We start from the raw sequence: 14,008 nt of genomic DNA on the forward strand, positions 1-14,008 counted from the left end.
CCCGGTGGGGCCTCTCCAGCCAGAGCCCACGCTGCGGGCACCGCACCCACTGGCCTCCGGTCGGAAGATGTGTGAGCAGCACGGAGACGCACTTCCTCCAGCTTGGCTGCAGACGGACTGGGAGAGGCGGGAAGCAGAGGTCACGGCAGCACACACGTGGGCACATCACACACATGCAAACACACATGCAGGGGCATACACATGTGCGGGTACCTGTGTCATGTGCACACAGCCACGCACTTGCACCCACATTCACACGTGTGTGCATGCACACACACACAAGCATGTGTGAACACACACTCACATGTGCACACACCACAGAATACACACACACAGACACACGTTTGAGCATGCACGTGTGTGCACTCACATGCACACACATGCACTCACACGCACACACGTGCACGCGCAGGTTCCACAGCCACTTGGTCTTTCTCTAAATACCACACAGCCGCACATACTCAGATTGTCCAGTTGGTCCCGGAGGGTCTGTAGCCACAGGTGACACAGCTGCTCGTCAGCCCCGCAGAAAGTCACCTGCGCACACTTCCAGCGGTGGCGTCGGGCTCTCTTCACACAGTGCACTGCGCGGAGACAAGCGCGTCAGCTCCCGGCAGCGGCGGCCCCACGCCCCGCGGCAGGACGGGCCGTGCCCACCGCAGGCTCTGACTTCCGGATGAGACGGAGCTTGTCCCGGTGGATGAGGCAGGACCCCTGGGAGCACTAGGAAAAGCCCTACTGCTGCGCTCTTTCAGTCCACGCCAGAAAATAAAACATGATTAAAGCCCAAACACTGATTAAAATCACACCGTGGAAAACGACACAGGGAAGTCTCATAAAGATAAACCAAGGAGGCATCAAGTTTGTTAAAGTGACAAAAAAGCCCCTTTCAGGGAACCCGCCCGGGGTTAAGGACCACGACCGTGTGGGCGGGGACACGCTGGCCCCACTACCTGTGAATGCGAAAGGCGTTTCCATTTTCTGCCACTTCCCACCGCCGTAGTGCTTCCCGTGACTGTCCGTCTCCTCCACGGCGATTATCTCGGCCACAGGCACGGAGCAGGCGTCTGCAACGACAGCGTGGGCCGCCTGTCGGACGACTGGTGCAATGCACTGAACACAGGGGCCCGGCGCCAGGATCCCGGGAGCCGTCCGCTCCCCTAGGGTTTAGAAGCCCGAAAGTCAAATGTGTGATTCCTCAGTTCAGAGCCTAGTCAGTTTGGGCAACGCGGTGTCACCAGGAGATGGGGTGCCGTAGCCCAGAGAATCCCCAAACTCAGAACGGAACTTTTCAAACGAGCGGTGCAGCCCTTGGGGCGCTCGCTGGGGAAGCGATGTCAGTGCTTGGCCTGGTTCAGAAGTCCAAGCGGGCCCCGAGGCACACAGCAGCACACAGAACCGGACAACCGGAACCCGGGGCCACACGGAGGCGGAGTCTGGGGGCGGGCAGGGGCTCTGGAAAGACGGGACGGGTCCCATCGGAGGCAGCGGGAGACGCGGCTGGATGCCGGGGTGACGGCCCGGGCGTTCTCCACTCCGGGAAGGCCAGGAAGAGGCTGCCCAGGGGCTGTCAGGCAGGCTTGGGGCGGTTGTGATTACAGGACTTCCGGCGCCGCAGGCAAAGCCTCCAGGTAAAGCAGGGTGGACACCCAGCCGTGGGAAGACAGCCTATGACCGGCCCCGTGGGCCTGGAGGAGCTCGCCCACCCGGGAGACCACAGGGCTCGGCGCCGCATGGACTGACGGGTTGGCCCCAGGGGCAAAGCCCTTCAGCGAGGACCTGAGACGGTCAGCAGCAGCCTGCTGGGCAGGAAACACTGAGGACGGAAGGACAGTGCCCTGCATTGGACAACAGCGCGTGATGACAGAGGGGGGCCACCTGCCATCTGCGCCTGCGCACATACGACACTTAACGGGGACCGCCGTCCGCGCCTGCGCACACACGACATGCAAACATGGACCGCAGGTCAGCGAGCGCAGGAAAGACGCCGGAGAAGGCCTCTCGAGGAGCCTCCCGAGGGAACGCAGGTGGGGCACTTTCATTCTCTGCATAAGACTGGCGGTTGGTTGCGTTTCGCATCATCTTGCACCGTGTGTGAAATTAGATGAAACCGTAAAGATCTGTGTTAAAGGCACGCGAGGGGTTGAGAGGTCGCCGTGCTGCCTTGGAGAAGGTTACCCCCCACACCGGACGGCAGCTGGCGGAGGGCCTCGCCTGGCCCACAGCAGCCCTCCCCAGACCAGGGGCGGGGTCTGCAGTGCTGGCCACGCCCCCGGCCCGGTTGACCCCCTTGTCCCACTCACCAGCTGCTGCCCTGGGGGTAGAAGTGCAAGCGATCTCTTACTGAGCGTCCCTGCGTCCCTGGGCTGATTGCGCTCTGTCTGTGGAGGGCGCACTGGCCAAGGCTCTCCGGAATCACCCTTCTCACTTGAGAGCAACAGCCTGACGCTGTCTTTAAGCAGAACTCCCCGATGCCTCCCTAGAACAGGGCTGCTCCCCCGGCACCACAGTGCCTCTGCCTGGCGCCAGCCGGTGTCTCCTGGGGGCAACGTCGCCGGAGGGAGGGCCACACCTCGTGGGGTTCATGTGCTTAGCAACCCCTTCTCCAAGCAGAAAATTCAGAGGCAGACAGAGGCCGTCCTGGCCTGGGGAGAGGCGGTGTGTTTACTCTGGCCCTCTCCTGCATCTCAGGCCCCCAGGGGACACTGGCCCAGCCATGGGGACATCCCATGAGGTCCTCACATCAACCTCCTAAATCAACCTCCTAAATCGAAGCCTATCTTCCTGGCTCTGCCCCGGTTTCAGAGCTCCGGAAACTGCCTCCCCTCCTGCACCCCCTGCCTGGGCAGGGTGCTTTGTGCGGGGACCACTGGCTCAGCAACCCCAGAGCCCTCTGGTGCTCTCCCAGCCCCACCCTGCTCTCCGCCCCTGCAGAGGGCCTGAAGACACAAACTTGGACCCTGCATGCTCTGCCTGGATCTTCCGTGGCCATGGCTCATCCCCCTGCTGCTCCTCATGCAGGCGGGAGCCAGGCACCAGCCCAGCTCCCTGCCCTGCCCAGGTGGCTTCTCAGCCAGGCCGCCTGGACAGGGCTCTTCCTGTGAACGTGGGGTCCTGGAGGGCGGGGCACAGCCGATGCTGCTCTGTGTCCCAAGTGTGTGGGCTCAGGGGATGTGCCGCATGTGGACCCTGCACCCGCAGAGCCAGCTCCAGGACCAACACACGGCCACACAGGACACCTGTCTGCACGGCACTCACACTGCCTCACCTCTCCTCACACTGCGGTCCACCGTCCGTGCCCACAACTCCAGTCCTGGGACCAGAGGGCGCAGACAGCTGTGGGGCCTGTGCCGAGCCAGGGGACAGAGGAGAGCTGGGGGCTGGGCTGAGTCCTGTTGTTCTCCCTCCACTCGGTAAGAAAGGCCTGTAGAGGCTGTGGAAATGAACTTCACATCCAGGATGCCCCCCTAGGACCGTCTCGGAAACGAGGACAACACTGGGCCCACCCACTGGTCATGGGAGGACTCTGAGCGCAGGCAGAGGCAGACACAGGGCTGAGACCGCAGGTCCTAAGGGGCGGGGGGCAGACCCACAGCCGCCTGTCCCTCCCACTGACCATGAAGAAGAGGGCCAGACAAGATGAAAGAGGCCTCTAAAAGCAAAGAGCAGCAGGCCGCTGGCCAGAGAAGCCACCAGGGGAGTGAGCAAGTGCAGGGCGGGGAGCCTCCGCTGCCAGCTCTGACCCCAGGGCAGCCCGAGGTCAGGAACAGCACACTGGATGCGGAAGGCAAAGCCCACCGCTCCAGATGGAGGAGCCCGAGCTGGCGGGAGGGGTGCAGAAGGGCGTCCTGACTCCGTGTGGCCTGACTCACACCTGGCTGCCCACGTGCCAAACACGCCGGAAGCACGGGGCACCCTGGGAGCTGAGCTGCCATCCGTGCCAGCACCCAGAACCCAGGGGCAGTCCCCAGCAGTGTGGCACTAGGAGCCAGCACGTGCCCCAGGCCCCTCCCATAACGTGAGACGGGCGGACCCTCTGCGCCCAAGCGGGCTGAGCACCTGCTCAAGAAAACAATTCTCCAGAGGCATTTAACAGGACCCAGAGTCTTACAGCACAATAATCAAACTGTCCGGGATCCAAAACTCATCAAAATACCGAGAACCCGGCAACGCCGATGGTCTCAGGAAATACGGTGCGCAGGGTGCCGCATCTGAGATGACCCAGACTCTAGGGGGGCAGGGGAGGGTCCCATACATCCCTTACGTAGTCACTCCACCACGCTCCGTGCGGTGCTGCTAAACCTTCTCAAAATGGATGGAAAGATAGAAGAAGCTATAAGGAGCCGAGTGGAAAGTTTAGAATTGAAAGTATGGCATCTGAAGAAAAAGGCCACTAGAGAGGCTGAGGAGCAGAGGGTAGGAGAGGAGAGTCCAGGCGTGGAAACAGGTCAGCAGGAAGAACCGGCCCGAAGAACGAGAGGCAGCAGACTTTCAAGGCTGCGCAGGCCCTCCCAGCCCCCAGCAGGTGGGCGGGTGTGCTCTCGCTGTTCCTCCCCACGCACCCAGACAGGACGAGACTGCGTGGTGCAGAGAAGGGGACCTACCCTGGGGACCTTGGGGCTGGGGGGACCTGCCTGAGGGGGCATGCCCTAGGGCTCCTGTGCCTCAGAGACCTCGGGACTGGATGTCAGAGGAGCTGTCAGCCACACCGCCAATGGGCATGAGCGAGAGCTCCCCCAGTAGCGGGCTCCCTCGGCCAGAGGCCCAGGGAAGGGCAGCCCAACAAGACAGAAAACCCTAGGCCAGGCTCCTCTGCTCCAGCAGACACGGAAGACACTGGCTCCACCCCCACACGCCAGCCCAGGCCAACGGGGAGCCCAGACTTTTGCCCTTGGGGGTGTAAGGAGGCACCCCAACACTCCGGGCCTGGGTGGATGGAGGTGGGAGCTGGAACTCCCTCAACCCCGCCATGGCCAGCTGGTGACCAGCCTCACTGCCCGCAGGGTCTGTGGAGATGGCGCAGAAGCTAGACTTCCACCTCCCCAGCAGCAGGCGCCCCTCGTCCTCCTCACCAGGCGGTGTCCTGAGAGACCTGCTGGAGGGTCGGGCCTCTCCCCACTACCCTCCTCCACCCACCCAGGTGGCGGACACCCTGCAGGGAGCAGTCATGGGGGGGCCCACTCCTCCCAGCCAGGGAGGCTCAGTGGGGCCCAGCGAGGGGCCGGAACTCCTGCCCCCTGGGCAGCAGCGAGGAGCCCCTCCTTGGTTGTCCACAACCCCGGGAGCCTGGACTGCCCCCCCCACGTGGCAGCGACGAGCCCCTCTTCCCCGAAGGCGCCCAGTGTCGGGGAACGTCAGCTGACAGGGAGGGGTGAGTAAGGTCCAAAGCTTCACAACGATACCAGCACATCCAGGTGGCAGTTGGGCCTTCGCCACCACGCCCAGGGCCAGGACAGGCTCAGAACGAGTGAAAAAAGTCAGTCAGCCCTGGCTGGTGAGGCTCAGTGGACTGAGCACCGGCTTGAGAACCGAAGGGTCACTGTTTCCATTCCCAGTCAGGGCACAGGCCTGGGTTGTGGCCAGGCCCCCAGTAGGGGGCACGTGAGAGGCAGCCACCCGCTGATGTTTCTCTCCCTCTCTTTCTCCCTCCCTTCCCACCTCTCTAAGAAAAAATAAGTAAAATCTTTTTTTAAAAAAAAAAAGACGGTCACGAGATGTCAGCCCGAAGATGGCAGAGATGTTGGTGCTGCCTGAGAAAGAGGTTAGAGCTTCCAGGGTGGGTGCGCTTCACGAGAATCACGCACGACAAAGCCGTGTCGGATCTCAGCAGAGCGGCAAAGACTCAAAGAGCCAAGTGGGGATTTTAGGGTTGAAAAATACAATAGCCAAACCAGAACCCAGACGGGTGGACTCAGCGACGGAATGAAGGGACAGAGCAAAGAATCAGTGAACTGGAAGATCGAACAATAGAAATTACTCCGCCTGAATAACGGAGAAAAGTAGGTTCAAAACAATTAGCAGGGCCGCAGGGACCTCTGGGACAATCACAAAAGACCATCTCCTTTGTCCCTGGACTCCCAGAGGAAAGAAGGAGGGCTGAAAACATACTAAAAAATGGCCGGAAGCTCCCTAAATTTGTCGCGAGATAACCTCAGATATGACAAACCCAAATAAATCCAAATCGGGACACATTGCAGCCACTCTTCTGAAAATCAAACACTAAGAAAAACATCTTTAAACCAGTGGGAGACAGAGACAGCTCTTTACCTGGAGAGGGAAAGAGTTAAGATGACGGTGGACTTCTCTTCAGAAACCACGGAAGCCAGAGGAAGGGGCGCGATGCTCCTCCAGTGCCGTCAACTCAGAGCCTTACACCCGGCAAGGGGGTCACCACGACGTCCTCAGGTGAAGGGACGCCAAGAGCACTTGTCACCGGCAGACCTGCCGGCAACAGCAGTTGAAGGCAGTGGGAAGAAGGCCCCCGGGAAGAAGGGAGGAAGACCACGGTGAGCAAAGACACGGGGACTCACAATGGGATTTCCGTCCCGTCCTGACCTAAGTTCCGCGTGAGGGTTGAAGAGAAAACTGTAACACAGATGTGCTTCCCGTGTGGGGAGGAGGCAGGACCAGTGCGTGGTGGAACGGGGAGAGCGGGTGTTGCAGAAGGAGGCGCGGTCTCCGCACCCCGCTCATCCAGGCGCAGCCACTGCCCGGGAGACCCGGACGGGTCAGGTGTGTGGGAGCCGACACTGGGGCAGCCGCCCACGGCTCCCCGTGGAGCAGCACTACAACAAGTGAAGACATGTAGATAAATCAAAATGGAATTCTAAAAACGTTTTAAGTAATCCACAGGAAGGCAGGAGGAAGAAAAAGGAGAAATGGAAAACAGGAAGGAAAAAAGAAAACAAAAAACACAACGGCAGACCGAAGTTTACAGTAAAACGACAGGGTCCGGCCAAGTTCATGAGAAAGCACAGCTCGACTCTACGTGGTCTAAGGAAACTCGCGCCAAAGCGAGCGACGTCGACAAGTGGGAAGCAGGGGTCCCGGACGTGCAAGCATCAGTGGAAAGAGCAGGTGCCGCAGACTTCGGGGCAGACTGCCGGGGACAGAGCAGGACAGCGCGTAGGGGCAGGGTCGGTCCCAAGCGAAGGCACCTCGGTCCTGAACACGCGGGCACCACCCAGCAGAGTGGGAAGACAGGGGACGCTAAAGCGGACGGGCCCACGAGGCCAAAGATGCCGCGGAGCACCAGGTGAGACAGACCCGCCGGCCCAACACGCTGTGTGTGCTCCCGAGTTCTCTTCACACCTGGGCCGACGCGGGCAGGCCGCACCCAACTGGCTGGAGAGGAGCGCACGGCCCAGTTCCGGGGGTCAGCCTGCGAACACCTGCGCTGTTCCTCCGAGGCTTCGCTCTGTCCCGTGTTGGCGGGCTTTCTGCTCACAGCCAAGTGCACGGCTGGGTCAGAACCCGAACGAAGGAGTGTGTTCCCCAGACTGCCTTGGCCATTCTTCCAGATGACCAGCTCTGTGTGGAAGGTCACGGAATTTTGGGCCATCTGGGTCAGCTGCTGGTACGCGTCACATTGCCATTCCTTCTTCGGGAACAGTGATTTAGAGGAGGGTCAGCAGACCGCAGGCTGGGTCCAGCCAGCTGCCTGCTCTTATCAATAAAGTTTTATTGGCACACAGCCACACGCCTTCATTGGGCAGCTGGTTTCTGCCCAAACAGCAGAGCTGAGAAACTGTGACCCACGAAGCCTAAAACATTTGCTCCCTGGCCCTTTAAGAAATGCTGCTGACCTATTTGACAATAACAAATACCAGCTCACCTTGGAATAATCTCAGAACAATGGCGGTTTTTCTGCTGCTGCAAAGTCACGCGGTCTGACAGCCACTGAGGCAGGTGCCTGGAGAGACCCGCCGGGAGGGCAGCTGTTCTGCCTGACATCTGCTAGGAAGCCCCGGAGCCTGGGCGCCTCTCCCTGTGGCGGCCCCGCGCGGGGCTCTCGGGCTTGCTGCGCCGGGAGTGCCGGGGACACGCTTTGTAAATACGGCAGCTGTGACCTGCTTAGGGAGCTCACCCTCACCGCCAGGCTCGGGCACCCCAGGTGGGGCTCCGGAAGCAGGGGGGTCCTCCCTCAAAGGTGGAGCCTGGGCAGTGCCCATGCCTCCACTCCTGCCCCCCTCCCCCGCCCCGCCAGGCCAACCGCCTCACATACACACACTGCTCCCAGTCCCAACTCTAGGAGAACCCACTCAGAGTCTTAAGTCCGGGGTGAAACCCAGATATGGTTTCAGTCTGTTCAAGTTCAACTAGCACAACAGGGCGCTCAGAGAGGCCTCTGTCAGGCTTCCTGTTTTCAGCCAGCCCCACTTCCGACCCGGGAGCATGCACTGGCTTGGGGCTTCCTGGGAGCAGCCCTCTCTGGGTGCGACAGACCCAGCGCCTGCCGAGTTCCTTTAGCTCCCAGATGCCGAGCTGCGTGCCCCCACAGCGACCGGCGGGGCAGCCCGGGCCAGATGATGAACCAGCTCCCTTTGCAAATCACGTTCCTGAGGAACAGTCAAGGCTGGGCTTCCAGTTTTCCGTCCCAGAGCAGGGAGAGACCGGGGTGGAGGACCGGCTGAAGTATCCTAAGTGGCCACTCCCAGCTCAGCCCCTGCAGGACCCTGGCTCGGCCCCCTTCTCTGTCCTTTTAAGAGGGGGAGGTCTCAATGTCACCCCTCCCCTGCCTGTCCCTGGAGCTCCATGGTGGCCGTCTGCCCAGAGCTGTTCTTGTATGACCTCCGCCCCTTTCCCCACCAGGCCACAGTCCGTCTGGGCACCTCTGGACACACCTGGGGCAGGGCATGGCAGCAGGGCTGGGCACCGCACTGTGCTGACCGAATCAGTGTCCCGTGGACAGGTGAGGGTCTGCCCCCTGCCCTTCAGCAGGGAACCATCCACGGGGGGCCTGATGCCTTTTGGGGTGCAGAGTTAGAAGGAAGCCCAAAGAGCTGGCACAGCTGTGTGTCTGCATGGTGTAGGATGTGGGGGAGCACAGGCGAGGAGCACTTCACCCCATGGGGGAAGTCGGCCAGCTGGGGCCCAGCCTCAGGGCGGTGTGGGGGGTGCCCACCAGGACATCTGCACAAAAGTGCCATAGGGCTCATGGAGCAGAGCCTCAGCCAGTCCAGGGGAGAGGGCGGCAGCTGCGGGGTGGGCAGTCTGCCCACACAAGCAGACCTCAAAGTGGACGCTGCCACCCCACAAAAGGCAGGACTGGTGACCAGAAGCCATATTAGTAACCAGCTGAGGATGCCGAAGCCCCAGACGGGCGGTGAGTGACTTCCTTCCTGGCCATCCCGCGTGGCCTCTTGGCCCTGGCGTGGCCGGACCTGGGGCTGGTTACAGGCACAGTGACTGGACTTGGGTCCCCGAGCCTCCAGGTTCAGACGCTCACTGGGCCTGTGGTTTAAGCTCTCTTGTTTGCACGTAGAGGAGGCTGTCCTGCAGGGACCCGCCATGGCCGGCCCGGAGGTGACCCGTCAGACAGGACACGAGGGCAGCGTGTGGTCAGCCTTAGGCCCCAAGATCCACAGACAAGCTCCACAGCCCGCAGCATGGGGCCCGGCTCAGTCACCTGAGCATCACAGAGCAAAAACTGGGCATGGGGGCCGGGGCGGGGGGTGCCAGGAGGCTGGACGGTGACACCAAAGCGTGACATTTCCCCCAGGGGGACATCGGAAAGACCCTATAGGAGTGAACTCTCAGACACCCAGCCACAGACAAGCTCTCGGCACACAGGGCTTCTGGTGACTCCAAGACCAGAAACCACCAGGTTATGGGTCCAAGGCCACCCTTGACCTTGGCCTGATCTAGCATCCAGCTCTGCCCCACCTGCAGACCCACAAGGTCAGCGTCAGAGAGCGCCTGCAGCACCCACCACCACACCTGCACCTGCCCTGAGGGGTCGAAAGGTACCCCAAAACGTGACCTCCACCACCCCCACCCCAGTAACTGAAACCGTGAATCCCTGCCCCTCCCCCAGTGACTCCAGTGGGCCACAAACCTGGACCGCGGTCCCCGCACCCCACTTCTTCAGGCCAAGCAGACCAGCCCTGCTCCGGCCTGTATCAGGCCGACAGCCTCCTGACAGCAGTTCCCGTTCCCCCCGTGTCCCCTCTCTGCAGGGGCCCTTTAAGAGTGTGACGCTGGACGGAGTCGTCCAGGGGCGTCCATGGCCCCCACCTCAGCCCCTGCAAAAAGCCTGCTTCCCCTCCGCCTCTGCGCCCCCTGCTCTCGGGCCCCAGAGCCTTTGCACTAGATGTCCCCCCTGCCTGCACCCTCTCCCCACCGTGTGCAGGCCTGTCCAGGTCTCTGGTCCCCCCGCTGTGGAAGTGAGGGTCACTGAGGCCCCCGCCCTGCAGGCGCCACTCCTCAGACCTGCCTGCCTGTGTGTGCCCCTTTGTCTGTCCCTTTGGTGGAAAACGCGCCGCTCGGCCGGGACTCTCCCAGGCACTGGCTGCACAGCTCCCGCCCTGCGGGACAGGCTTCAGTAACAACTTGGAGAGGACAAATGAATGGAACAGAACACGCCCACACTCCCCAGCCTGGCTTTCCCCCGCCTGGCCATCGCCCCCTCACTGTCCAGGCCTGGCCTGCTGGAATCCCCCCTCCCTAGGGTCACATGACGTCTCTGGGACAGGCCCCTGCCACCCATCCGGCGCTGCGCTCCCGCCCTGGACAGCCTGCCCTTGGTGTGTGCACCCAGTCACTGCACAGCGGCCCGGCCGCTGCAGCCTTTCCTTTTTTTTTTTTTTTTTTAATCTAAATGACATTTCTCCAAACCAGCCCGGCACCAGAGCAACCCCATTCCCCAGCACACCCGGAACAGGTCAGGGGCCTCCACTTTTCCCCAGAACGAGCGCCGGACCCTGCGAGGCTGCCTCTGCGTTCTGGATCCCGGAAAGGGAAGCCTCTGCCCCGGAGCTGGCGGCGCCCCCGCGGGATCCTCCCATCAGCCTCCCGCCGAGAGTGCCCTTCAGACATCCGTGGGTCGGTCCGGCGATGCGGTGCCACGGACACCTCTGGCCACACACCGACCTGCGGGCGGTCACCATCTCTCGCCTCGCCCTCCCGGATCACATCCCACTGCCCTCCCAGTCGACATGCCAGGCTCTCTCTTTGTCACCCCATCCCCCGAGTGTAATTGGCACTCTGTCCCCTCAGTGAACACACTCTCCGCGCCCGCCAGAGGCCTCCCAGGCCCCCGCCGCTTCCCCAGTCCCCTCCTCCTCCCCGGCCCCCTCCCTCTGCGTCCGGCGCGCCCCCGGGACCCCCGCCGAGCCGCGGGCCGGCGGCAACCACTCACCCTCGCCTGGGACGCCGGCTCCGGGCCCCGGGCAGGGCCACCAGCGCAGCAGCGCTCGCGCCGGGTCCAGGCTCACGGCGCAGCGCTGTCGCTTCACCCACAGCACCGAGCGCAGTGGCTCGGCCGCTCCCATCGCGCCTGCCCTGGGCGCCGGCTCGGCCGGGCTGGGGCGCGGACGCCGAGGGGCGCGGGACCGTTAGCGTCCCCTGGAGCCCGGCCGGGTCGAGGCGGCTGCGGCGGCGGCGGCGGCTCGGGGCGGGCGGGGCGCGTGGCGGGCGGCGCTGCGTCACCCCGTACGCACGGCGGCCGCGGGGCCCGGGAGGGCGGAGGGGACCTCGGGGGACCGGGCGCGGCGATGAGAGGGGTCGCGTGGGGACCCGAGGACAGATCGGGTCCGCGCTGCGAGGCCCGGACGCGGCCGCAGGGTTCCGGCTCAGAAGGAGGCGGTTCCCCTTCGCAGCCTCTCTTAGGGTCTCCGCAACGCCCCCGCGGCGGGTCGCAGTGGCAGGCGGGGCCTCGGGCGTCGCCGAAACGCTGCGTGGGGGAGTCGAGTGGAGGCGGCAGGAGGCCAGGGGCCAGGGGCCTGGGGCGGGGCGGGCTCTGCCAGTGGGCACCCACGCCAGTCTCGATGCGGCGACCGTAGGTGGCACGTGACGTGAGGCGTCGGGACCCTTCCCGGGCTGGGCCGGCCCTGCCATCCTCGAGCACCCGCGGGAGCTGTGGGCTCTAGCACACTCAGCGTGGAAGCACCGCCTTCTCCTCTGCTGTAGGCCCATCCTGACGACTGCCTGTGGAGGCAGGGGCTGCGGTGTCCCCACTGCTTGTGGGGACAGATTTAGGCCCTGGGGATTCCGCAGTAAGGGATGGAGCTGGCGTTCAAACCAGGCCGGCTGGGTCCAGGGGTCCCCGCGTGTCTGCATCCCTAGGCTGAGGGTAGATTCCGCCTGAGGAGCCATGTCCTGTCCCAGGTAGCAGAGGCGAGGCTCAGGGGCCTGCCAGGGAGTACTGCCCACAGGAGTGCCGTATGCGTCCCCTGGGGATGGAGGCTGCAGACAGCAGGTGGTGGTCCCACAGCCCCTGCCCCCTCCCCCACCCCCCAAGCCCCCAGCCCAGCCCTGCCTGCAAGGGGGGATGCTGGGGTGTGAGCTGCCCCAGGAAACCCTGGAGCCAGGGAAGGCCACCTGGAGGAGGGGGGCTTCCTCCTAGGGCCCTGGGAGAAAGTGGGGTGTGGAGTGGGGGTGCAGTAAGCTGAGCCCCCCACCTGAGCAGGCCTGAGGAAAGGAAACTGCTGTTCTGAGCCCAGATTAAACCCTCCCCTGTCTGCAGGGGGTCATCCCTGACCACCCAGCCAAGTGGACCTCTGCTAGGTACCCCAGCGGGGCTCCAGCCTGCCCTCGGAGTGCGTCCGCCCTCCTCAGCTCCATGGCGACATGCCCGTTGTCCCCTGTAGCCCGGGGCCAGAGACAGTCGCGGCGGGCTGTCAGCCCAGAGTGCGCCTGCCCCAGATTTGTCAGAGAAGGAAGGATGCTCAGAGAAGACAGTAACATGCTCAAAGGCACAGAGCTTAGAAGGGGGTGGAGGTCTGGCTGTAGGGGCCCCAACCCCCGGGCCCTGTAGCTCTCCTTGCCCCACCCAGCGTCTCCTTGGCTCCGGTGGGAGCCTCCTCTGCAGATGGCAGAAGGGCGAGCCTGAGTCCCGGTCGCCTGTGCCTGGCACAGGGTGACCCATGTGCAGACCCTGAGCTGCTAGTTCCCTGTGAGTCACCCTCCCTGGGTGTCCGGCCCACTGCAGGTCTGCCGCCCTGGCGACAGCGCAGGCAGGGCTGAAGGTGGGCTGGGAGCCCCAGCCCCACCCAGGGCAAGGCCTGCCTCGTGTCCCTGCTGGGCCCACCCGCCCACGCCGCTGCCCTGATGCTCCAGAAATGTGGATGTGAGACTTCTTTGGAAACCAGCGCTGCGTGTGAGCACGCGAGAAGGGTGGCAGGAAAGGGCTGGCCGGCGGGGGCTCAGGCGGAACGCAGTCTCCCTGCCTGGCCTCCCTCTGAGGCCCCTCTGGGCGAGGCTCCTCCGCCCCTACAGGGTTATTCACTGAGAGACCCTTTAATGTCTCACCTCGGCTCATAAAAAGTCCTGTCCTCTGAGTGGGGGACCCAGAGAGGACTCTGACCCCACCCTGCCCTCAAGGAGCTCTGTGGAGGGGACAGCAACTCAACTCTAAAACACCAGGGAGCCCCAAGGCGGGCCCGCCACACTGCCTCACTCAGCAGGCTCCAAGCTCACCAGCCAGGCCCAGGGCTCTCAGTGGTGGCAGTTAGGGTTGAGTTATGACCCCCTAAAATTCTGTGTGAAGCCCTCACCCCAGGACCTCAGCATGGGGCTGTGTTTGGAGACGGGGTCCTTGAAGAGGTGCCTAAGATAGAGTGAGGTGCAGTGGGTGGGCCCTGATCCAGTTGGGCTGGGGCCCTTGTAGGAGGAAATTTGGACCCGCAGACACTGGGGTGCTCACGCATGAGGGTCGACGGCAGGATGGGGGAGCAAGAGGTCCGCGCTCTGCAAGCCCAGGAGAGGGGGAACCAAGCCTGCCGGCACCTTGACCTTGTACTCCAGCCTCTTCTGTCCACTAGACCCGGGAGGAAACAATTTCTGATAG

At 63.1% G+C, this 14,008-nt stretch overlaps 1 protein-coding gene across 6 annotated transcripts in view; it reads right to left on the reverse strand.

Annotated features, from left to right (window-relative positions):
• Window positions 1-14,008, reverse strand: part of CERK (ceramide kinase) — a 32,101-nt gene that overhangs the window by 17,377 nt on the left and 716 nt on the right. For 2 of the 6 annotated variants that reach the window (XM_053919753.2, XM_053919752.2), the window contains exons 1-3: window positions 11,360-11,613; window positions 954-1,067; window positions 462-584 (exon numbers count right to left, since the gene is read on the reverse strand). In XM_053919753.2, coding sequence (XP_053775728.1) covers window positions 462-584; window positions 954-1,067; window positions 11,360-11,492 — 370 coding nt within the window. In that variant the 5' untranslated portion in view covers window positions 11,493-11,613. Of the gene's footprint in view, window positions 1-461; window positions 585-953; window positions 1,068-2,303; window positions 2,396-6,267; window positions 6,442-6,530; window positions 7,603-7,834; window positions 8,805-11,359; window positions 11,614-14,008 lie in introns of those variants that run through there. The other 4 variants (XM_053919754.2, XM_053919757.2, XM_053919755.2 and 1 more) reach the window with 4 other exon arrangements.

The sequence above is a fragment of the Desmodus rotundus genome, chromosome 3 (assembly GCF_022682495.2).
Source record: "Desmodus rotundus isolate HL8 chromosome 3, HLdesRot8A.1, whole genome shotgun sequence".
NCBI lineage: Eukaryota > Metazoa > Chordata > Mammalia > Chiroptera > Phyllostomidae > Desmodus > Desmodus rotundus.